General features: G+C 41.4%; 1 protein-coding gene across 1 annotated transcript in view; it reads right to left on the bottom strand.

The window, feature by feature from the left end:
* Window positions 1–23258, bottom strand: part of LOC124719926 (6-phosphogluconate dehydrogenase, decarboxylating) — a 140906-nt gene that overhangs the window by 5663 nt on the left and 111985 nt on the right. The window contains exons 6-8 of the mRNA XM_047245123.1: window positions 20689–20924; window positions 7508–7641; window positions 1238–1460 (exon numbers count right to left, since the gene is read on the bottom strand). Coding sequence (XP_047101079.1) covers window positions 1238–1460; window positions 7508–7641; window positions 20689–20924 — 593 coding nt within the window. The remainder of the gene's footprint in view (window positions 1–1237; window positions 1461–7507; window positions 7642–20688; window positions 20925–23258) is intronic.

Raw genomic sequence — 23258 nt, 5'->3', positions numbered from 1 at the left:
CTCTTCATGCAGCATCATATCTCCGATTTCATCTTCACCTACATCCTCTTCCATTTCCATAATATTGTCCTCAAGTACATCGCCCTTGTATAGACCCTCTATATACTCCTTCCACCTTTCTGCTTTCCCTTCTTTGCTTAGAACTGGGTTTCCATCTGAGTTCTTGATATTCATACAAGTCGTTCTCTTATCTCCAAAGGTCTCTCTAATTTTCCTGTAGGCAGTATCTATCTTACCCTAGTGAGATAGGCCTCTACATCCTTACATTTTGGAAGTAATGGGGCCAAATTAAAAAAAAGAAGAGAGAGAAATTACACAGATCTGGATTCATACAGCAAGTGAATGGCACGATGTTGCCCGAAAAGGCAATGGCCAAGGTGCTAGGAATCTAGGACTTCTCCACATATAGCAGGAGGATTGATAGGTTCGAAGAACACTACAATGTGTCTTACAAAACAGTATGGGGCAAAGGAAGTGGTGTAGATATAAAAATTGTTAGTGAATGGCAGATTACAGTAACTTACACAGCAATACTAAATGAACGATATTTTCAGCATAGGTGAAACTGGTCAACTGTTTCAGTGCCATTCTAAACAAAGCACTTGCCTTCAAACACAAAAATTGCTGTGGGGGCTAACACTAATGTTCACCTGACAAATCTTTGGCGCAAATGCCGACAGCTTGGAAAAAAATTAAACTGTTCATGACGGAGGGGTGGGGGGGATTGGGAAACCTAAATCTAGGTGGCTGGACAGGGATTTGAACCATTGTCCTCCTGAATGCGAGTCCCGTGTGCTGACTGTTGTGCCACCCCCGTCGGTGACAGTCACTGTGGACTCAACCACAAAAATACTAAAGTCATCAAGTTTAGTGAAATCTTCCTGGGTTATCAGCCAAGTTAGATTGTCGTAAGGTTTCAATGAGTTTCCTTCTTATCACTTCAACTGGAGACGAGTAGAAAACTCATTGAAATGTTGAGTGATGACTGGTATAAGTGAAGAGGATTTCGGCAATGAAATTTGCCAAGAAAACAGAACACACAAAAATTAATATTGCTTGTCACACACACACACACACACACACACACACACACACACACACACACACACACACACACACACACGAGAGAGAGAGAGAGAGAGAGAAAGAGAGAGAGAATCAGAATACACAGGAATAAATACCCATGTACAAACACAAAAAAAAGCAACCTCAACAACCAGACACTTGGACCCCTCACCTGGATGAGGTTGGCCGGCAGGCGCGGGCTGCGGTAGCCGTCGTAGAAGGCGAGTGCCGTGCTGAAGGTGGGCGTCGGGATGCCCAGCTGCACCGCCGCCGACACCACATCGCGCCACGAGTTCTGGCACCGCTCTACTGCGCTCTTGAAGAAGTCGTCCAACAGCAGGTTCGGCAGCGAAGGGTTCTTGTCGAACGCCGCCTTTATGTTACCCAGGAAGACGCTGGGGGTAAAGTGCAGAAGACTGGTCAGGAGTGGTTCAGAGTAAATGCACACTGTGATATAACTGAATCTGGACTTTTAACTGAAGACAACAATTTCAGTTCAGTAAAATCTTATACACATGTATTTTTACTACACCATTTTACTCGTAGACAACATTTAATTTCATCACAGTCAATTAAATGTTTTCTGACTTTTTTTAACATTTCTTTTGGGTTAATATCAGTTCTTAAGACATTTTAAATTTCATTAATAGTTGTTTGTAAATAAAAGACTTGCAGAGTTTCAATAACTTTTCAATATCTGAGAGACATATGCAACACTGAAAAGAATAATGTAAAATCTACATAAAAATGTTAACACTACATTGAGTTTAAATGTAAATCATCAAAAGAAAAACTATTTTTGCAAATTGACAAGCACTGATGTAATTTATTTGCCATTTTTCGATATTTACAAATTCACTATGTGATCAAAAGAATCCGGACACCTGGCTGAAAATGACTTACAAGTTCATGGCGCCCTCCATTGGTAATGCCCGAGTATGGTGTTGGCCCACCCTTAGCCTAGATGACAGCTTCCACTCACATGCATATACACAATCAGGTGTTTGAAGGTTTCTTGGGGAATAGCAGCCCATTCTTCACGGAATGCTGCACTGAGGAGAGGTATCAATGTCGGTCGGTGAGGCACGGCACGAAGTTGGCATTCCAAAACATCAGGTCAGGACTCTGTGCAGACTAGTCCATTACAGGGATGCTATTGTCGTGCAACCACTCTGCCACAGGCCGTGCGTTATGAACAGGTGCTTGATCGCGTTGAAAGATGCAACCGCCATCCCCGAATTGATCTTCAACAGTTGGAAGTAAGAAGGTGCTTAAAACATCAATGTAGGCCTGTGCTCTGATAGTGCCACGCAAAACAACAAGGGGTGCAAGCCCCCTCCATGAAGAACATGACCACGCCATAACACCACCTCCTCCGAATGTTACTGTTGGCACTACCTACGCTGGCAGATGACGTTCACTGAGAATTCACCCACACCCTGCCATCGGATCGCCACATTTGATTACTCACTCCACACAATGTTTTTCCATTGTTCGATCGTCCAATGTTTACGCTCCTTACACCAAGCGAGGTGTCATTTGGCATTTACCAGCGTGATGTGTCACTTATGAGCAGCCGCTCGACCGTGAAATCCTAGTTTTTTCGCCTCCTGCCTAACTGTCATAGTGCTTGCAGTGGATCCCAATGCAGTTTGGAATTCCTGTGTGATGGTACGGACAGATGCCTGCCAATTACAAATTATGACCCCCTTCAACTGTCGGTGGTCTGTCATTCAACAGACGAGGTCGGCCTGTACTCTTTTGTGCTGTACATGTCCCTTCACGTTTCCATTTCACTATCACACCGGAAACAGCAGACCTAGGGATATTTAGGAATGTGGAAATCTCGAGTACAGATGTATGACACAAGTGACACCCAATCACCTGACCACCTTCGAAGTCTGAGAGTTCCGCGGGACACCCCATTCTGCTCTATCATGATGCCTAATGACTACTGAGGTTGCGGATACAGAGTACCTGGCAGTAGGTGGCAGCACAATGCACCTAATATGAAAAATATATGTTTCTGTTGGTGTCCAGATACTTTTGATCACACGGTGTAGTTGTTACATACTAACACTGACGTATGCTTCTGCAGAGTTAAAAATTTTATAAATAGCTCGCACACAAGTATCTGACATGGTAGCACGATTGATGGACTCAGTATGTATTTGGGAGGCAGAGTATTCTGTATGAAACAGGTTCACTATCCCTTTGTAAAGTTAAGTTGTCAGTGACGAGAATCAGTTGCAACAACGGTATGAAGTCATTTGAAGCACAAATGTTTACATTTGTGTGCTTCATTATGTGCCAAAAATCATCCATTAACTAAGCCAAGTTGGCTCTGAAGTACACGTTTTGCCGTTATAATGTGCCACTCTGCAGGTAATTGTAAAGCACTAGTTTAGTAGGTGGAGTATCATAGCCAAAAAGTGCTCTCGTTTAAAAGTTATTTAATATGTAAATGTGTTTAGAGCAGCAGTCGCCTGTTTTATAACGAGCAGTGTCCGATAGTGCCTCACTGTCACATACCACGACATGCGCAATAAAACGTGGCCCTTTTGCAGGGGAAGCTGGAAGCGTAAGCACAAAATCGCCACCTAGCTTCTGGAGTATTGCAGGGGGAGGAGAGATGATGGGATATGATGTTAGTATTCACCACCACCACAATACTACAGCACATTTTGCTTAGTAGCTAAGGTTGGCAACAGGCAAACACCAATTGTTGGCAGTCTAACAGTCTTTAAGATACATGCCACATAATGCAACGTAATACTCTGTCATGTGATCTAGCATTTTTAACAAAGAAACACTCGCATATTTGTTTATTAGCTAAAGTTCAAACTTGGTATAATGCGAACACTTAAAGTGACAAATTAGCTGGTGACTGTTTTGCACTGTGGTTGCATCGGTTGAACCTGAACAATGTTGTTAATAATACTTTGCCAACATCAACAAGCAATTACACAGCAGCCTTTCCCAAATGCTTCGTGTAGTGTGTCGCTCGTCGTTTTCTTTTATTATTTTGACAAGAGTGAAGTGACAACTCCCGGTCCAAAACAGATCCCAATTACGACCATTACAACACCAGAAGAGATTGGCGATTCCTGTAACAGTCTCAGTTCTGTTTTCACAGAACATGGATGTAGGCGGATGCCCTGTTAACAGGAAGCCGGGGCTCATTCCCCCACACCACTCCTATGACGGTCAAAATTCTTGTTTGTTTACATTCATGGTCATCTGCCTCTATAGAGACTGGAAAGCAAAATCTGCCACATTTTTTACTGCGCCAAAATTGCTCCACTAACTTTAAAATATTACTTTCAGTTCTAGTGCTACGCGAAGTGCCTTGTCAGCTCTATCTCAAGTGCTGTAAATCAGAAGCACAGTTTGCACCCTTACGAATTGTATCCTGCCAACTTTGTAATCCTGGAACCGGGCACAAAAAGACAGATAATGTTCAGAAACACCTTATATTAGAGAGACATTCAGTTCACTGATGGGGAAATGCTACAGCTTGAACAGTCTGTTTGCCTTCACCCATGTAATGTGACAACCTTCTAAATCTGTCTAATCATTTATAAAAAATAGGAGATGCAAATTTTAGCAATAATAGATGTGAGTTTTGCAAAATAACTGACACAAATTTTGTCAAAAATAGATGCTACATTTTCTGGCGCACAGTCATTGGCATCAGTCTTACTTGAAGATGGTAATCTGTACAGGAGCCAATGCTACTGTCCAAAAATCAGTTTAAGCAATAACTAACTACTTGTAGTATCCGCATGAAGGAAACTAAACTGGTCAGAACACAGTTAATCATTATATGCTAACTGTCGAACAACTAATAATATAAAGAGGACTGTTTGTGACCTGGCAATCAGTGAAGTGTGTTTTTACACGAATAAAAGTGAGAATATATCCAACCTAAATAAGTGATGTCGTGTACGAGGGCCGTTTAAAAAGTCCGTGCAAAGTCCGAGAGATGGCACCACTGGCACGGATCAAGGTCATGTTTAGTTACTAACATCTTTGGAAAGAACCCACACCATGTTTCAGCCATATTGGTCTATTTCATTGTGTTTGGCATTCGTGTGAATCAAGGAAGTCTAGCGATTGTCAAAAAATGGACAAAAAATAATTTCGTATGGTGATTAAACATGGGTTTATGAAAGGCAAAAGGCCTCAGGAGACTAAAGAGAAGCTTGATAAACATTACGGTGACTCTGCACCTTCGATTAGAACAGTTAATAAGTGGTTTCAAAATTTTCAGAGTGGCCATATGGGCACAAGTGATGCTGGACATTCTGGACACCCTGTGGAAGTTACGAGTCTAGAAATCATTGATAAAATCCATGATATGGTGATGAATGAAGGAAGAGTTAAGGTGCGTGAGCTTGCTAGTCCCGTGGGCATCTCAAATGAATGGGTACATAATATTTTGCATAAACATTTGGACATGAAAAAACTATCCGCAAGATGGGTTCCGAGATTGCTCACACTTGACCAAAAATGGAATAGTGTGAAGTGTTGCAAGGATGGTTTGCAGCTGTTCAGGAAGAATCCGCAGGACTTTAAGCGTCGTTTCGTCACTGTGGATGAAACATGGATACATTACTATACTCCTGAGACCAAAGGACAATCTAAACATTGGGTTACCAAGGGAGAATCTGCACCAAAAAAGGCGAAGACCATTCCTTTGGCCAGAAAGGTTATGGCGACTGTCTTTTGGGATTCGCAAGGGATAACCCTCATCCACTATTTGGAAAAGGTTAAAACTATTACAGATGCATATTATTCATTGTTATTGGACCATTTGAAAACTGAGCTGCAAGAAAAACGCTGGCGATTGGACCACAAAAAAGGTCCTTTTCTATCACAACAATGCATCAGCGCACGCCTCAGCAATTGTGGTCGAAAAAAATTAATGGAAATGGAATTCCAACTCTTTTCACATCCTCCCCTATTCTGCACACTTGGCTCCCTCGGACTACTATTTGTTGCCCAATTTGAAGAAATGGCTTGCAGGACAAAGATTTTATTGAAACAAGGAGGTGATTGGAGCAACTAATAGCTATTTTGCAGACTTGGACAATTCCTATTATTTACCTCAAACATGTAAGTAGTTTGTATTTTTGCACAGACTTTTCAAATGCCCCTTGTATGTCATAGAGTTGTGAGACCACCAATTGAAGTTATTCCCCAGTAGGAGTCCTCAATTCTTAATGTGTCACTAAGTACGTACAGCAGCTCTCAAGGGAACCTCCGCATCGCACCCCCCTCAGATTTAGTTATAAGTTGGCACAGTGGATAGGCCTTGAAAAACTGAACACATATCAATCGAGAAAACAGGAAGAAGTTGTGTGGAACTATGAAAAAATAAGCAAAATATACAAACTGAGTAGTCCATGGACAAGATATGCAACATAAAGGATGGCACGAGTGCAGGAGCGCCGTGGTTACTGTGAGCAGCTGCGGAACGAGAGGTCCTTGGTTCAATTCTTCCCTGGAGTGAAAAGTTTACTTTCTTTATTTCAGCAAATTATAATCTGTCCGTTCGTTCATTGCCGTCTTTGTTCACTGTAATAAGTTTAGTGTCTGTGTTTTGCGACCGCACCGCAAAAATTCGGAAAATATTCATTGACCTCATTATTGAAGTCTCGAGCTATATTTGCTGGATTCATATTGCCCACGGAATACATCTCACGTATTTAATGCACTCTCGTCGAAAGAAGCGAACAGTCAACTGCCAGCCAGGGAGCCTCGTTAGCAGGAATACTCTCTTCCGTGTGCTGTAGTTGACTGTCGTCATGTGTTTCGATGTTTGTTTAGGTGTAGCGTCCCAAACCACGGAGCAGTTACCTTGCATCAGACGGATGGACAGACAGATAATAATTGTCTGAAAATAAAAAATTAAACTTTTCACTCCAGGGAAGACTTGAACCAAGGACCTCTCGTTCCACAGCTGCTCATACTAACCACGCGACCACGGCAGTCTCGAGCTCACATTCTCCTTGATGTTGCCTACTTGCAAATGGACTACTCTGTTTGTATATTTTGCTTAATTTTTTCATAGTTCCACACAACTTCTTCCTGTTTTCTCGATTGTACTCTGTTCAGTTTTCCAAGGCCTATCCACTGTGGCACCTTATAACTAAATCTGAGGGGGGTGCAATGGGGAGGTTCCCTTGTCAGTACCCTTACGATGTGACAAGGCATTTTTATCTTACTATCACTGTATCGCTACATCCTTTACCCCACAAAGTAATAGAACAAACTTTCTCTCTGACTCAATGTGGCAGGAAACAGTGAGCCATCCCAGATTACAGGTAGAAGCAAAAGACTGCCCCGAACGACTTTCACAAGACCACCCACATTTGCGAGTAAGCGCACCAGACCCGACAAGCGTGTCGAGCCGCACTGCCCCGCTCTCCACACTCACCTCCTGATGATGCAGCCGCCGCGCCACATCAGGGCGATGGCTCCGTAGTTCAGGTCCCAGTTGTGCACTTTGGCCGCCTCTCGCAGCAGCATGAAGCCTTGCGCGTACGACACTATTTTAGACGCGTACAGGGCCTGCAAAGAAGAACGCGTCTAAGCAATTCTCTGTACACAGCTTTACCTGATAGTACAACTGGATTAATGCAAAGGTCTGTTTGTAGCTGGACTGAGGACTTTACGATAGGGAGGCCAGAGTATGTTATCTCAGACGAAGAGTCACATCAGATGTAACTTCGGGTGTGCCCGTGGGAAGTTTGTTGGGACCCTCGCTCTTCATCTCGATACTGTTCCTCACAAGCGACTATTAATCAAATTGCGTTTGTACGGAGTATCGTCTCAGTTGTGTGACTGGATTCGTGATTTCCTCTCAGAGAGCAGACAGTTCGTAGTGATAGACGGTAATCATTGAGTAGAACAGAAGTGATATCTGGTGATCCACAAGGTAGTGTCAAAGGCCCTCTTCCGTTCCTGATTTACACAAACGATCTAGGTGATCATCTGAGCAGCCCCCCTAGATTGTTTGCAGATGATGCTGTAATTTACCGTCTAGTAAAATCAGACAGTCAACTCCAATTACAAAATGATCTAGAGAGAATTTCTGTATCGTACGAAAGGTGGCAATTGTCACTAAACAAAGGAAAGTGCGAGGTCATCCACACAGGTACTAAAAGAAATCCGATAAATTTTGGATATACGATAAATCGCACAAATCTAAGGGCTGTCAATTTGACTAAATACCTAGGAATTATTATTAGGAGCAACTTAAATTGGAAAGACCATATAGATAATATTGTGGCGAAGGCGAAACAAAGACTGCGCTTTGTTGGCAGAACAGTTAGAAGATTTGACAAACCCACTAAAGAGACAGCCACATTACACTTGTCCATCCACTGCTGAAATATTGCTGCGCGGTGTGGGATCCTTACCAGGTAGGATTGACGGAGGACATTGAAAAAGGGCAGCTCGTTTCGTGTTATCGCGCAATTGGGGTGAGAGTGTCACTGATATAAGTGAGTTGGGGTGACAGTCACTGAAACAAAGGTTGTTTTCTTTGCGGCGAGATCTATTTACGAAATTTCAATCACCAACTTTCTCTTCCAAACGTGAAAATATTTTGTTGACACCCACCTACGCAGGGAGAAATGATCATCATAATAAAATAAGAGAAGTCAGAGCTCTTAACAGAAAGATTTTTCGCACGCACCATTCGAGAGTGAAATGGTAGACAAGTAGTACAAAGTGGTTCGATGAACCCTCTGCCAGGCACTTAAGTGTGAATTGCAGAGTAACCATGTAGATGTAAATATTAACAACCTAGCAGACACTACTATTAGCAGCCTCGGACATTTTGCGGATTATGCATTATCTATAATGAAGTACTGTCTGAAAGAAGTTGCATAAATATTCAGTCATATCTCGACGAGATTTTTAAAATTGTGCAAAATTTGGAAACTTGCTTTAAATGTTCAGAAATGTAAAATTGTGCACTTCACAAAATGAAAATATGTAATATCTTATGACTAATATCAACGAGTCACTGTTGGGATCGACCAGCTCCTACAAACACTTGGGTGTAACACTTCGTAGGGATGTGAAATGCAATGATCACATATGCTCAGTCATGCATAAAGCAGGTGGTAGACTTCAGTTTATTGGTAAAATACTGGGAAAGTGCAACTAGTCTACAAATCACTCGTGTGACTGGGTCTAGAATACTGCTTATGTGTGAGAGAGACCCGTACCAGATGATACTGACAGGTGATACTGAATGTATACAGAGAAGGGCAACACATATAGTGACAGCTTTGTTTGATCCGTGAGAGAGTGTCACAGAGATACTGAAGAAATTGAACTGGCAGACGTAAACTATCCCAAGAAAATCTGAACAGTTCTTAAAAAACGGCTTTAAACGATAACTCTAGAAATATACTATAACCCCCTTCATGTCGCTCACATAGGGATTGTGAGGATAAAATTAGAATAATTTCTGCATGTACAGAGACATTAAAACAATAATTCTTTCCCCACTCCACATGTGAACAGAATGGGCAGAAACCCTAATAACTGGTACTATGGGATGTACCCTCTCCCACACACATCACAGCCATTTGCAGAGTATAGATGTAGATATAGATCTCATCTCACATTTACCTGCTTGGCATACATTTGTTTAAGGTCATTCATATCACATAGTGTACATGTAGGGCTGGTGAATGGAAAACTGATTCACTGGAAGGGTTGTGAGAGTGCAGACCACCTGTAAAGGAGATCACACAGAAGACACTAGAGCAACCAACTCTAGGATGCTGGTCCAGTGTTTGCACCCTTATCAAATAGTCAGGGCAGCAGGCCTTGTCCGGCACTGCTTGTATCATAATAGGTTAATACAGCCTGTTGTTGTTGTTGTTGTTGCTGCTGCTGTTGTTGCTGTGGTCTTCAGTCCAGAGACTGGTATGATGCCGCTCTCCATGCTACTCTATCCTGTGCAAGCTTCTTCATCTCCCAGTACCTACTGCAACCTACATCCTTCTGAATCTGCTTAGTGTATTCATCTCTTGGTCTCCCTCTACGATTTTTACCCTCCACACCGCCCTCCAATAGTAAATTGGTGATACCTCGATGCCTCAGAACATGTCCTACCAACCTACCCCTTCTTCTAGTCAAGTTGTGCCACAAACTTCTCTCCAATTCTATTCAATACCTCCTCATTAGTTATGTGATCTACCCATCTAATCTTCAGCATTCTTCTGTAGCACCACGTTTCAAAAGCTTCTATTCTCTTCTTGTTCAAACTATTTATCGTCCACGTTTCACTTCCATACATGGCCACACTCCACACAAATACTTTCAGAAACGACTTCCTGACACTTAAATCTATACTTGATGTTAACAAATTTCTCTTATTCAGAAACGATTTCTTTGCCATTGCCAGTCTACATTTTATATCCTCTCTACTTCGACCATCATCAGTTATTTTGCTCCCCAAATAGCAAAACTCATTCACCGCTTTAAGCGTCTCATTTCCTAATCTAATTCCCACAGCATCACCCGACTTAATAGACTACATTCCATTATCCTCGTTTTGCTTCTGTTGATCTTCATCTTATATCCTCCTTTCAAGACACTGTCCATTCCATTCAACTGCTCTTCCAAGTCCTTTGCTGTCTCTGAAAGAATTACAATGTCATTGGCGAACCTTAAAGTTATTATTTCTTCTCCATGGATTTTAATTCCTACTCCGAATTTTTCTATTGTTTCCTTTACTGCTTGCTCAATATACAGATTGAGTAGCATTGGGGATAGGCTACAAACCTGTCACACTCCCTTCCCAACCACTGCTCCCCTTTCGTGCCCTCTAGTCTCTGCCATCTGGTTTCTGGACGAATTGTAAGTACCAATTTGCTCCCTGTATTTGACCCCTGCCACCTTCAGAATTTGAAAGAGTTTTCCAGTCAACATTGTCAAAAGCTTTCTCTTAGTCTACAAATGTGAGAAACATAGGTTTGCCTTTCCTTAATCTATTTTCTACGGTGTCATAGGGTCAATATTGCCTCACATGTTCCAACATTTCCACGGAATCGAAACTGATCTTCCCCGAGGTCTGCTTCTACCAGTTTTTTCATTCATCTGTAAAGAATTTGTGTTAGTATTCTGCTGCCGTGCCTCATTAAACTGATTGTTTGGTAATTTTCATATCTGTAAACACCTGGCCTTGTTTCGACTCAGGTCTTTCAATGCTCTGTCAAACTCTTCACACAGTATCATATCACCTGTACCTTCATCTACATTCTCCTCCAGTTCTACAATATAGTCCTCAAGAACATCGCCCCTGTATAAACCCTCTATGTACTCCTTCCACCTTTATGCTTTCCCTTCTTTGCTTAGAACTGAGTTTCCATCTGAGCTCCTGATATTCATACAAGCGGTTCTCCTTTCTCCAAAGGTCTCTTTAATTTTCCTGTCGGCAGTATCTATCTTACTCCTAGTGATATGTGCCTCTACATCCTTACATTTGTCCTCTAGCCATTCCTGCTTAGCCATTTTGCACTTCCTGTCGATCTCATTTTTGAAACGTTTGTATTCCTTTTTGCCCGCTTTATTTATTGCATTTTATATTTTCTCCTTTCATCAATTAAATTCAATATCTCTTCTGTTACCCAAGGATTTGTATTAGCCCTCATCTTTTTACCTACTTGAACCCCTCTGCTACCTTCACTATTTCATCCCTCAAAGCTACCCATTCTTCTTCTACTGTATTTCTTTCCCCCATTCTTGTCAATTGTTCCCTGATGCTCTCCCTGAAGCTCTCTACAACCTCTGGTTCTTTCAGTTTATCCAGGTCCCATTTCCTCAAATTCCTACCTTTTTGCAGTTTCTTCAGTTTTAATCTACAGTTCATAACCAACAGATTGTGGTCAGAGTCCACATCTGCCCCTGGAAATGTCTTACAATTTAAAACCTGGTTCCTAAATCTCTGTCTTAACATTATATAATCTATCTGATACCTTCTAGTATCTCCAGGATTTTTCAATGTATACAACCTTCTTTTATGATTCTTGAAGCAAAATTCTACCAGGCGGCTTCCTCTTTCATTCCTTCTCTCCCTTTTCCTACTATTAAGTTCCGGTCACCCATGACTATTAAATTTTCATCTCCCTTCACTATCTGAGTAATTTCTTTTATTTCATCATACATTTCATCAATCTCTTCGTTATCTGCTGAGCTAGTTATGAAAGGCAGTCACCTGTTCATAAAACTGTGTTAGCAGTGTTACAGGTATGTGGAATTTGTGCAATAATTTACCATTGTATATCTCTTGACACAGTTTCGCCAAAATCTGTATCACCAGTCATGGAGAAATAAGCTACAAATTCAGCCATGTTAGTTCACTGAAAAGTACACACACACACACACACACACACACACACACACACACACACACACACACACACACACACAATCGCAGCAGCTTTGATCCAGTCTCAGCAGAATACGGGGAACTTCAAAACTGGAAGACATGTCAGATGTGGTAATCCTATAGCTCATCAAAACTATTCCCAGTAGCCCAAGAAAATTTCACAGATCCTTAAAAGGAGGAAGAAAAACCATGTGAATGACTTGTTTCACTGATGTATTTGAACTAGTTGCCTTTAGTGCACTCAAAATTCAATTCCAAGTAGAAAAACTTAATAGAAATTAATTAAAGTCTGGAAGTAGATGCAAAACTCAGTCACAATGTAACTGCAATAATTGTGAACAAACACTTTGAAAACACAGTGTTACATCTCAATCAGATTCACAACTTCCTTCAGACTGATCTTTACTCTTCTTTCTTAATCAAATGGTGAATAGGTAATTTCAGGAGTGTATGTACTACTGAGTATTACAGAGCCACTCCTGTTTAGAACATAGTAGAACCCCCTTTTACATTCCCGGAATTAATGTTTTCCGACCATTTGAAACATTTTTTATCACTCCCATCAAATTTCGTTTGTTCAAAAAGTTAATTCACACGAGTGTGAGTTAACCATCTTGTTATTGTCCTGTGATTCATCCATCATGAAACAATGTTTGTGGAGAAAAAACTGAAATAATTGACATAAAATGATGCTGGCATGGTACAGGCCTTGAAGTAGTGTTTACAAATGGGCAGTTAGGTTTCTTGACAAATCACACGGATGCTCTATTCAGCAGGCGCGCGCACCTTTTACACTTTTAAGTCTCCTCTCAAAAGTGTAGAAGTGGGGCTCTACAGTAAGTCAAGGACGTGCAGAAAAAAGAAGTCGAATAAATCCGTAAAGAACAATTTATTGAAAACGAAAGTAGAAACATCTAGTGTTCTTCAAAATGGCACCCTGGGGTGTCTATACACTTTTTCCAGCCATGTGCCCTGAGCAGTAGTACTGTCTTAAGCAGAGGTCAAACATGTTTGACCTCTGCTTAAGACAGTAGTACTACTCAGGGCACATATTGGTTGAAAGCACCGATGATGGCTGCTAATCAATTGAAATCGATTTGCAAAAGTGAATAAATAAAACATGATTTTGAGACTGGTTGCAGCATATCTGGTAATTTTATGGTTTACGGTCGCTGCACGACTTGGGAACCACATGGAGCCCACCATTCGTAACACATCAATGACTCTACTGGCATACGTGGATGATATAATCCTAATCAGCGGTAGCAGAGAAGGGCTCAGAAGAATGGCAGGCTCGTACTGCAAGATTGCCAGTAGGGCAGGCCTGCAAGTCAGTGAAGATAAGACAGAATACACGGTCCCGAGCCAGTCAGCGAGAGATGGGGACCCGCTCACGGTGGACAGTCCCAGATTCAAAAGGTCAAACACTTTCAAATACCTTGGTAGTCTCTGCAGTGATCAGTATCACTGTGAAACTGAAATAAATTCAAGAATTATTGAAGGCAACAGAGCATACTTTAGCCTTCATGATGTGCTGAAGAAACGATGCCGGTCAAGAAGTTTTAAGATCAGGCTGTACCAAAGTAAGATTTTTTTTTTTTTTTTTTTGTGGTTTTAGGGCACACAACTACAATGGTCATTAGCGCCCAGGCTAAGTTAGGAATGCACCGCAAGGAACAAGGTTAAAACAGCAACTAAAAGGGACAATACTATAAAAGACAGACAGGCAGAGGATTAAAGAAAAAAAAAAAAAAAAACAGCATAATCAAATGTCCTTAGACAGGTTTGTCAAGTTGATAAAACGAAGAACGCGAGCAGCTGCTCGTGGGTCATCCGCTAAAATGGCATCCAGAGTACATGGCAGGCCAAGATCAAGACGCAGTGTATTAAAATCCGGACAGGACGTTAAAATGTGGCGGACCGTCAGCAATTGCCCACACGGGCAGAACTGCACCGGAGCAGCCGTCAGCAGATGGCGATGGCCGAACCGGCAGTGTTCAATTCGTAACCGGGCCAAAACGACCTCCGCCGAACCGGCAGTGTTCAATTCGTAACCGGGCCAAAACTACCTCCTCCTGCCGAGAAGGGCGTGAGGAGGACGTCCGATCCGCGGGAAGAGGTTTCGAGGCCCGAAGCTTGTTGTCCGTAAGTGCAGCCCGATCGGCATGCCACAGCGATAAAATGCGCTGACAAATGACCCTGCTACAATGTGATGAAGGGACACAACAAGAAGCTGTCCGAGGCTGGAGGACCGCAGCCTTGGCCGCGGCATCTGCAGCTTCGTTCCCAGGGATACCGATATGGCCAAGAACCCACATAAAGCTAACCGCAGAACCGTCGAAAGTATGATTATACCAGTGGTTATGTACGGCTGTGGAAGCCTCACCTTTAGGAGAACAAACGAAGAGAAACTACTTGTTTTAGAACGAAAAATCCTCCGAAAAATATATGGTCCTGTCATAGGTTCACAAATAGGGAATGGAGAATTTAAAAAAAAAAAGAAAAACACAAGAATTAAAAGAGCTTTGTGCAGAGCCTGACATCATAAAAATGATGATAAGAAGAAGGAGGCTGACCTGAGCTGGACATGTAGCAAGGATGAATGAAGGGAGGATACCTAATGACGTGTTTCTGGGAGCTGTAGCTGGGAGGAGGTACCGCGGACAAGATGGAAGGGCACTACTGACAGGGACACCGAGGACATGGGACTAGGAGCAGGCGAGTGGTGGCAGGAGGCTCGCAACTGGGTACGATGGAGGAGGAGTGTAGAGTAGGCATATGGTCACTAAGGCCCAAGCCACTGATGAGTAAGTAAGACATGAACTGTTTTGACAGGCCCAGTACGTATTTGCGCAGTATCTCTCTGTATAGATAAGTTGCCAGTCCCATTATGTGCTGTTGTAATACAATTCTGATGTCAGGAAAAGTAGTAATATTTTTATCTATGTCTTTAGTCATCGAGTTACGAAGACCTAAGTCACTTTATAACTGAGCTACAACGGAAACTCCAGGTACAAATATCAACAATGTACGAGAAGAAATTGCTACTTACTATAAAGATGACACGTTAAGTTGCAGATAGGCACAATTAATAGGAACTCACACATACCCGAGCTGGCGGTCACGTGTGCACGAGGTGCACTTGCTTGTACAAATGAATGGTGTGAGTTTCTCTCTTTCTGACAAAGGCTGTGGCTGTAAGCTTACGTGTAAGAGCCAAGTTAACCACACAGTGTTGTTTTTGAGATTACAGTGCGCCGCTCTGCACGTAATTTTAAAGCACTGTGTGACAAAGCAAGCTGGGATAATTTGAATTCCCCTCTTGTTTTGCCATCTGCCTCCTTAAAGTTCATTTTTTTTTTCAATTTTGACTAATTACCATTAACATTCGTGAATACAATCTACATTTTCATAGAAGAGAAAGGCTGGCCCACAGTTTTAAATAAGATAACACCAGATCTTCTTTTGTGCTTAGTTTTATGTATGTAATTGATTTTCTAATTAATTTTGACTATTACTATTTAGTATCTTTCATCATAGGGCAAAATCAGCAATTTTTTCATAACTTAAATTCTATTGTTGACATATACCAGGTGTACCGGTATGAAATGTGCGTTAAGATACAAATGTGTCAATAGGGAACATTTGTTGTAAATTAGCCTTAATTTTTTTTCTTTGTTTGGTTGATATGACATCTGTCAAAGATATTTAGTATACATCAAGTCATGAAACAAACAACATCATATGTTTTCATCGTGTTAACAATGTCGAATTTTGTACCAGAAAGTGATGATTTGCGGAAAGCATTACTTTTTTGTTTTCATTTGAAAAAAAAAAAAAAAAGTGCTGCAGAGTCGCACCAATGCTTGTCGAGGCATATGGTGATGGTGCTCTATCAGAAGCAACATGCAAAAGATGGTTTCAACGGTTCAGAAATAATGATCTTGATGTAAGAAATGAAGAACGTGGAAGACCACCAAAAAAGTTCGAAGGCATCAATTTGCGAGCAATATTGGATGAAGATGATACTTTGAGTCAGAAGCAAATGGCAGCAATGCTAAATAATGCACAACAAACAATTTCTGGCCGTTTGAAAGCTATGGGAAAGATCCAAAAGTGTGGAAAATGGGTGCCACATGAATTGAACGAAAGACAGATGGAAAACTGAAAAACCATTTGTCAAATTTTGCTTCAAAGACATGAAAGAAAATCAATTTTGCATCGAATTGTTACTGACGACGAAAAATGGATTTACTTTAAGAATCCTAAACGGGAAAAATAATGGGTTAATCCGGGACAACCGTCAACATCGTCTGCAAAACCAGATTGATTCGGCAAGAAGACAATGCTCTGTGTTTGGTGGGATCAGAAAGGTGTGGTATATCATGCGCTTCGAAAACCCGGTGAAACTGTGAATACTAATTGCTACAGACAACAAATGATCAATTTGAACTATGCATTGATTGAAAAAAGACCAGAATGGGCCAGAAGACATGGCAAAGTAATTTTTTTACACAACAATGCACCTGCACACAAAGCAAAACTGGTTCAGGATACAATCAAAACACTTGGCTGGGAGCTGCTACCCCACCCGCCGTATTCACCAGACTTGGCCCCTTCCGACTACCATTTGTTTTCATCAATGGGACACGCATTAGCTGAGGAACACTTCGATTCCTACGAAGAAGTCGAAAATTGGGTGTCTGATTGGTTTGCTTCAAAAGACGAACATTTCTATTGGTGTGGTGTCCACAAATTGCCAGAAAGGTGGTCAAAATGTATAGAAAGCAATGGTCAGTACTTTGAATAAAATGTTTTTACTTTTCAATTCAAAATTAGTGTTTCATTTTCACAAAAAAACGCTTATTTCATACCAGTACACCTGGTAAACAAATGTAAATTCTGAAATAATTGTAAACATTTGGAAGATGAAATGCTAGTAAACTAAGTATTTATTTGGCTCTATTCGAAAACATGTTAGCAAAGCCAGCCCTTTATTAATTACAAAGTAATTAACAGTTTTGTCAAAAGTATTGTTTGTGTACTTATATTTGTTAATTTCATGATTTAAACAAATGATTCAGCTTTACCCTTGCAGTGGGAGAAACTGTTAAAAAGAACCAGTTTTTCAATGTATTCAGTTAATTTAATATGAGTTAAGTTTTAATTGCAATTTCTGTAAATTTAACTTCGAACAATGTGAAGTTTCAGTAACTATTATTCTGAGGATATATAAGGGCCCAGTTTTTGGTCACGAGACAATCAGTCCACGGCAGAGTTTTAGATGAGGAATCTGTGTTGCTTAGAGAAACAACAACAATGCTTCAAATTAACTGTGGAACAATTGTTACACTATTGGACCCTGTGTAAAAATAGTGACAGTGTCTGCTCCATATGAACCTGTGTATTCTTCAAGAACTGTGAACTTTGTAGTTAGGCATTTACTGCTCGTAGATGTTCAACAGGAAACTATTGTAGCAGTATATGCAGGATTCGCACGCAAACTAATACTGAGGCTTATCGAAAGTGAAACAATAGTGCAGTGGCCATATAACTGTGTATTATTGGGGGGTTGTGAACAGTACTGTGAAACTCAACTGTGCACCTTTCGGTTACATAGTTTGCAGTACTCAGTGTCAGAATCCACAGCCATTTTTTCAGTCAGTGTAGCAACACACTACGATGACACTGAGGACAACAAGCATCAAATGAAGAATAAATAAAAGCAGTTGCAACTGCCACAACTGTATTAGCAGTTGTAATATGATAGTTAACAAGTGCTAAGGTCTGGAAGTAGTTCTTTGGTGTATCTGTCTTATGATAGATTTCAACTGGAGATCCTCCATCATGTCCTATTCCAAGCATCTTCCTCCAACTGTTTGTATTTTTGACCTGTTTTATCGTTGTCCACTGTTCCAGTCCACTTCCTCTCATTCCTTCCACTTTTGCCTCTATAGTTCCTTGTTGCAGACAATTCATACACAATGTATGTCCCAGTCAAGATTTTTTTCTCTTTCTGGTACCTTTCAATAATCTTCTATCTTCATCTGTTCTCTTCATTCTTAAATGTCAATCCACTTCACCCCATTCTTAAGTGTCAGTTCACTTCCTCTTAAGCATTCTTCTCCATAGCCACATTTCAGAACTGTCTAAGTAACTCCTTTCTTTCTCTTTAAATGTCCAGCATTCACTGCTGTATAGCACTATACTCCACATGTAACATTCAGCAATTCTTCTTCTCTGCTCAATTTGAATTCTTCTGCTGCCTGTTAGTGATTGCTTCACCTTTTCATCACATGCTCTCTTTCCCATGAATATCCTCCTCCTCCTCGTCATTTCTTCTGTACAGCTTTTGTTCCACGATCCTAAACTTCTCAGGTAAACAAAATATTTTACTTGTTCTATCTTTTATCTGCATGAGAATGTGTTAACTTGTGCTTCCTTCTTGCTTATTCTTGCCAATTTTATCTTTCCTATATTTGATTCCACACTCCTTGCTGCCTCCTGAACATTATCTGCAGCACCTCTTACGATTCCACCTCCGCATTGCTTGATCATTCACGTATTTTATAAATTTTATCCTTTCTACTCTAATTTCAATGCCTCTTGCACCCCCTAAGGCCTTACCTTGTTCTCCTTATATGTTGAATAGCTTTGCTGACAGTGAGCACCCTAGCCCTATACCATTTCCAATGTTCATTTCTTTCATCTCCTCTCATTCCCTAGTCTGTTAATTTTTGCTTTGTACCTATCTCCCTTATTAACCGTCTATCTTTCCAGTCTCTACCCACATCTTTTAAAATTCTCATCAATGTATTTCAGTCTTTTCCCAGTTGACGAGACAAATATACAACTCTTTTATTTATTTTCCTTCATTGCTTCTCCAGTCATCATCATACAATATACAGCAGCTCTTGTTCCTTTACCATTTCTGAATCCAAACTGGTCCTCCCACACATTTAACTCAATTTTCATTACCGCTCTCCTCAGTACGATTCATTATGATGTGACTGATAAATATAATTGTCCTATACTCATTGCATTTTTTTATATTGCACTTGGTAAAAGAACTAGAATGATCTTAAGTAGACCTTGGAGTCAAATTCCTGTGTAATAAATTCTGTTTACTACCTCAGTCCAGTTGGCTATTGAATTTGGACCAAAGACTTTCATTGTCTCAGATGGTATTCTGTCATAGCCCATTGCTTTGTTTTCCTGGGGCTCCCGAAATGCTTTCTCCAATTCTCATTTTGTTGTCTTAGGACGTCAGGCTTCTTCATTTTGTTCTCCATCGTCCAAAACTAGTGTGATGTTGAAAGTTATTAAATATGAAAAATGTGTTTAGAGCAATCAGGAAAATGTATTTCGAGGAGAGGTTGGCAATATTGTAAAGCTGTGCCCTCTGTTGATTCCCCATTGTCATATGCACTATAACGTGAAAATTTTGTAAAGTTTGGTACGACTTCCTTAGTCTCGTGTAGTCGAGTCTTACGGAAGCCTATGAGATCACTCATAAGCCATACCTCCAAACCTCTGCTGTGTGGAGTTAACCCACATTTCAAGGTGCAGCCTTGAACCTAGTTACTATCTGTGTGAAAAATGCCACTCTGTATGAGCAGTTCTGAAACAGCTGACTGCCATAATTTACAACCGTGCGGAAAAGTGTCAAACACCTGCTGAATATTTTTATCCCGTAATATCAGAGTACAATAGAGAAAACCCAGACTTGTGGTTTGACAGGGAATGTTGAGCCACTCTCTATTTACTTTCACTGTAAGCAGTGGTACACGAAAATTGTGTGGAGGTTGGTACCACGGCCTTAATCCGAGACCTACATAATCTGGACCTACATAAAGATCTGCTCCCGTGACCCCCCCCCCCCCCCTCCACAACTCTACTACAAAGTGCTAACTGGTAAATCAAGTCATAGACTCAAGACTGGCTACTACCCATTTGAAAAACATCACTCAGTATCAACTGTTCTAAGAATGTTGACTTTCACTACTTAAAACCACTTCCAAAAATTTTCGAAATGCTTTCTGGTAAATGCAGTTCTGCAATACATCACCTGGGACAGCTCTGCCCCAGGGCCTTTAACTCTGAGCTGTCCCTCCACCGAATGCAGCACTCCTAGGAAGTCCACCTCCGACAACACTTCCCGGCTCTAACGTAAAACTTAAAAGCGTTCAATGTTGCCCACTGACCTGCCTGATGTCCTCCAGGAAGAGTGCCTTGTCCTTGAGGATGGGCTTCTTGATGGGTCCGCTAAGGAGCTTCGACGCCTCCACACGCTCCGCCTTCAGGGACGAGAGGCATCTCGCGAACACCGCCTCCCCGATCAGTGTGACGGGCATCCCGTACTCCAGTGCGGCTATCGCCGTCCACTTGCCCGTACCCTTCTGACCGGCAGAGTCCAGGATCTTCTCCACCAGGTACGAACCTGTTTCAAGTTACAAATAATGAAGAAGAAACAATATGTATATTGTGCATCTGCCTAGCCAGTCTGAATGGTATTAAAAAAAAATTCATTTTCAATTTCCCATTTCATAATTCCCACATAATGTTTAAGTACAATTCGTTGTGGCCTTCATACAAAGTAGGATCATCACTTCAGCAACACTTGTTTGCTAATGAGGAATTTTTATTTACGAGGGATGGAACTTTAATAGTGGCAACTATTTATTTACAGCTCGTACAAAATAGAAACGTGTTTCAAAGTTTTACTGACCTTCAAAGTAATCACCAGTATTGTGTATAACCCGTTGCTGGCGACTTGGAAGTCTTAGGATACTCTTAACAGTGCCAGTTGTGTTGGCAGTTCGAGCGGCGTGGTCTATTGCCGAACAAATTTGTAGCGGTTCTGAAGCGAATGGCGTGAAGTGTTTCCTTCAGTTAAGAAACCGATTTGAACTCACGAGGGCTCACGTGGGGGGAGTGCAGTAGGTGGTACAGCACCTAGCAGCCCCATCAGTCAAACAAATCAGTAACAGCTTGCACTGTATGTGCTTGAGCATTTCCTGCAAAATGATGGTCAGGTCCTGCAGAAATGTTAGCACTTCCGTCTCTAAGCTGGTCGTAGGTTGTGTTCCAAAAATGAACAGCACAGAGACAGAACAGATGACACTTTCTGCAGGACCTGACCATCATCTTGCAGGACAATGCTCAAGCACGTACAGTGCAAGCTGTTATTTGTTTGACTGATGGGGCTGCTAAGTGCTGTACCACCTACTGCACTCCCCTTACTTAAGCCCTCGTGAATTCAACTCTATTTCTAAACTGAAGGAAACACTTCACGGCATTCGCTTCAGAACTGCTACAAATTCGCCGGGCGATAGACCGTGCAGCTCGAACTGTCAACACAACTGGCACTGCTAAGAGTATCCTACGACGACCACATCGCTGGCAATGGGTTATACACAATGCTGGTGACTACTTTGAAGGTCAGTAAAACTTGGAAACACGTTTCTATTTTGTATGAGCTGTAAATAAATAGTTGCCACTATTAAAGTTCCAACCCTCGTATTTTGTTTATTCTTCATAATTACAGCCTATTATCTGAAAAGCTAAAATAGGCCATATAAATCACATTTCCTTGGATAGTAATAAATTATAAAACACCTATTTATTTCTGCTACTTAATTTTTAAAATACTACTACTACTACTACTACTACTACTACTACTACTACACTACAATAAAATCCTTAACCAGTTACCCAATTACTAGTACTAAAGAATATGTTCTGTATTTGTTCATTTATCTTGCTTCATTTAACAAGTAGATGGTTATTTCTGCTACTGGATCCACCTTCATACTATCCCAGTCAACAATCACTGTCGCCTGGCGTCCTAAGACGTCGGGCAGCAAGTCGGAAGCATTTCCACTACAGCGAGCAATTCCACCATCAGTGTTACCACAAAGTCCACACTTCCACCACATGCACCAGCGCAATGTAGATTCTTAGGACACTATCCTATTCGGTGGTCACTGACCTCAGTTGTCTTCTCTCCACCTGCGGAGTGTGTTGTTTAGCTCGGACGGGAACACGCTGGCGTGTGGTCGAGTGCCTCTTAGAATCTCCCTTTGCCTTCCTAGATACTGCAGCTGCAGTATGATCCGACATACGCCAGGTCGACTCGCTCCTTACTGCTGCTTTGGGATGCAAAATCCTTAATATCCGACATCCATCACCCGCCACATCTTCATACCGTGTGCAGTTTCACAATGTGTGTTCCGGTGTGCCCACACTGCTTCACGCACAGCTATAATTCATCTGTCTTCTGATTTTGTATAGAAATGTAGCATTCTGGCCAGTACCAATCCACTCACCAGATTAAGAATCCCATTTTTAATCACTCCTTATTTTAGGGAGAAATTTCTATATAATTTCTATATTCTCCTGCCTGTGCCTGAAGTGTCCCATACATTTTTTCACAGTTTTAATGTGTGGTCTTTTATTGCCTTTTTCAACTGGCCTCAGTTCCAAGCTCCCTTCATACTTCCACTCGATTTCCCTTCATTAACCAGTAAAAGGCTCCCCTTTTCCTAATTTCCAAGTCTAGTTACCGGGGAATGTGACCCACTGGCTACTTGCCTACACATTTGTTACCAGTAGCCAATGTGTGGGAGAAAGGTCAAATGTTAACTGCTGGTCACTTCCTGGAGCACTGGCCCAAGCTGGACACTGTCTCACCTCTCAGCTAGCAACAACAATTCCTTTCCCACTCAGTTTTTCTTGGACTTCGTTCCAGCATTAAAATTCTCATCATTTTATT

This window comes from Schistocerca piceifrons, chromosome 11, assembly GCF_021461385.2.
Source record: "Schistocerca piceifrons isolate TAMUIC-IGC-003096 chromosome 11, iqSchPice1.1, whole genome shotgun sequence".
In the NCBI taxonomy this organism is placed as follows: domain Eukaryota; kingdom Metazoa; phylum Arthropoda; class Insecta; order Orthoptera; family Acrididae; genus Schistocerca; species Schistocerca piceifrons.
Note: the sequence above shows the minus strand (reverse complement) of the source record. Positions and strands in the feature narration are given on the sequence as shown.